The sequence below is a fragment of the Peromyscus maniculatus genome, chromosome 12, assembly GCF_049852395.1.
Source record: "Peromyscus maniculatus bairdii isolate BWxNUB_F1_BW_parent chromosome 12, HU_Pman_BW_mat_3.1, whole genome shotgun sequence".
Lineage (NCBI taxonomy): Eukaryota > Metazoa > Chordata > Mammalia > Rodentia > Cricetidae > Peromyscus > Peromyscus maniculatus.
Window position 1 is genome coordinate 3,191,097 of NC_134863.1, and position 1,612 is coordinate 3,192,708.

General features: G+C 39.5%; 1 protein-coding gene across 1 annotated transcript; it reads left to right on the top strand.

Annotated features, from left to right (window-relative positions):
* The first annotated feature begins 322 nt into the window (after positions 1-322).
* LOC102915827 (olfactory receptor 7A40) lies at positions 323-1,264 on the top strand. The gene has a single exon (XM_006993028.2). The coding sequence runs from the start codon at positions 323-325 to the stop codon at positions 1,250-1,252; it is 930 nt and encodes a 309-aa protein (XP_006993090.1). The 3' UTR covers positions 1,253-1,264.
* The last annotated feature ends 348 nt before the right edge of the window (positions 1,265-1,612 follow it).

Sequence of the window (1,612 nt, forward strand, 5' to 3'; positions counted from 1 at the left end):
TGGGTAGAAAATGATCATGATGAAATATAATCTCAGGAGTATATATGGAACATGACCAATATTGTATTTCCCAACTATAACAAAGAATTCATTAAAAACATTTGTCTTCGACTCTTCTTGGGTAAAGCTTCAAGTAGTAGTCCCAAGTGAGTCATACAAGAGAATTCTCTAAAAAATGATGCACTCATACACAAAATAGGGATTAATGTCTTGACAGTATAATATAAAATATAGCTTTTCTGTCTGGCCAATGTTACATATTGTTGTATATAGTAATGTAATTGTGTCAGGTTACTTTTTCCTTTTTTGTTACATTAGCTATATGGAGATGAAAAATGACACACAAATTTCAAAATTTATTCTCCTGGGAATTTCAGAGGATCCTCGATGGCAACCCTTTCTTTTTGGACTGTTTTTGTTCATGTACCTGGTCACTTTGCTTGGGAACCTGCTCATTATCATTGCCACAATTACAGATTCCCATCTTCACACACCCATGTACTTCTTCCTTTCCAACCTGTCCTTTGCTGACATCTGTTTTACCTCTGCTAGCATCCCAAAGATGCTAGTGAATATACAGACACAGAACAAGGAGATAACATATGAAGGCTGTATTGCCCAAGTGTACTTTTTCATACTATTTGGAGTTTTGGACAACTTTCTTCTAGCTGTGATGGCCTATGACCGATATGTGGCAATCTGTCACCCTCTGCACTATACGGTCATCATGAACCGCCACCTCTGTGGGTTGCTGGTTCTTGGGTCCTGGGTCACAACAGCATTGAATTCCTTGCTACAGAGTTCAATGGCATTGCGGCTGTCCTTCTGTACTGACTTGAAAATTCCTCACTTTGTTTGTGAGCTTAATCAACTGGTACTACTTGCCTGTAATGACACCTTTCCTAATGACATGGTGATGTACTTTGCAGCTGTACTGCTGGGTGGTGGTCCTCTTGCTGGCATCCTTTACTCTTATTCTAAGATAGTTTCCTCCATACGTGCAATCTCATCATCACAGGGGAAGTACAAAGCATTCTCCACCTGTGCATCTCATCTCTCAGTTGTCTCATTATTCTATTCTACACTCTTGGGTGTGTACCTTAGTTCTTCTGTTACCCAAAACTCACACTCAACTGCACGAGCATCTGTGATGTACAGTGTGGTCACCCCCATGTTGAACCCATTCATCTACAGTCTAAGGAATAAGGACCTGATGGGAGCTCTCAGAAGACTCTTCAGAAAGAAGCCATGAGAGAGACATCCATCAAGAAGTGCCTGTGGTCTGGGCAGCAAATCCAGGCACTGCAACTTTTTAATCAAATGATTCAAGAGAATTTCCTCTTTCCATTTATCTCCTAGGGTTTTGAAGTCTTTCAGTGGCTTTACTGATTCTCTGTAGCATTGTTAGTAAGCCTTTTCTTCTCTGATATATGATGTTTTCCAGTTTTCCAGTATTCTTCCAAGTATCATGTCAGAGGCAATCTGTAGATTCTCATTTATTTTACATAGCTGTGACTTTGTGCTGGTACTATGGGATAAACTGCACTTAATGAGGTTTTAATATAGAAGAAATTCTGTGACTGAATTTTACCAACGTTCTGTTCACCTTTCT

Excerpts from the sequence above, each read along its gene's own strand:
- LOC102915827 (XM_006993028.2), top strand. The coding sequence starts at position 323 with ATGGAGATGAAAAATGACACACAAATTTCAAAATTTATTCTCCTGGGA.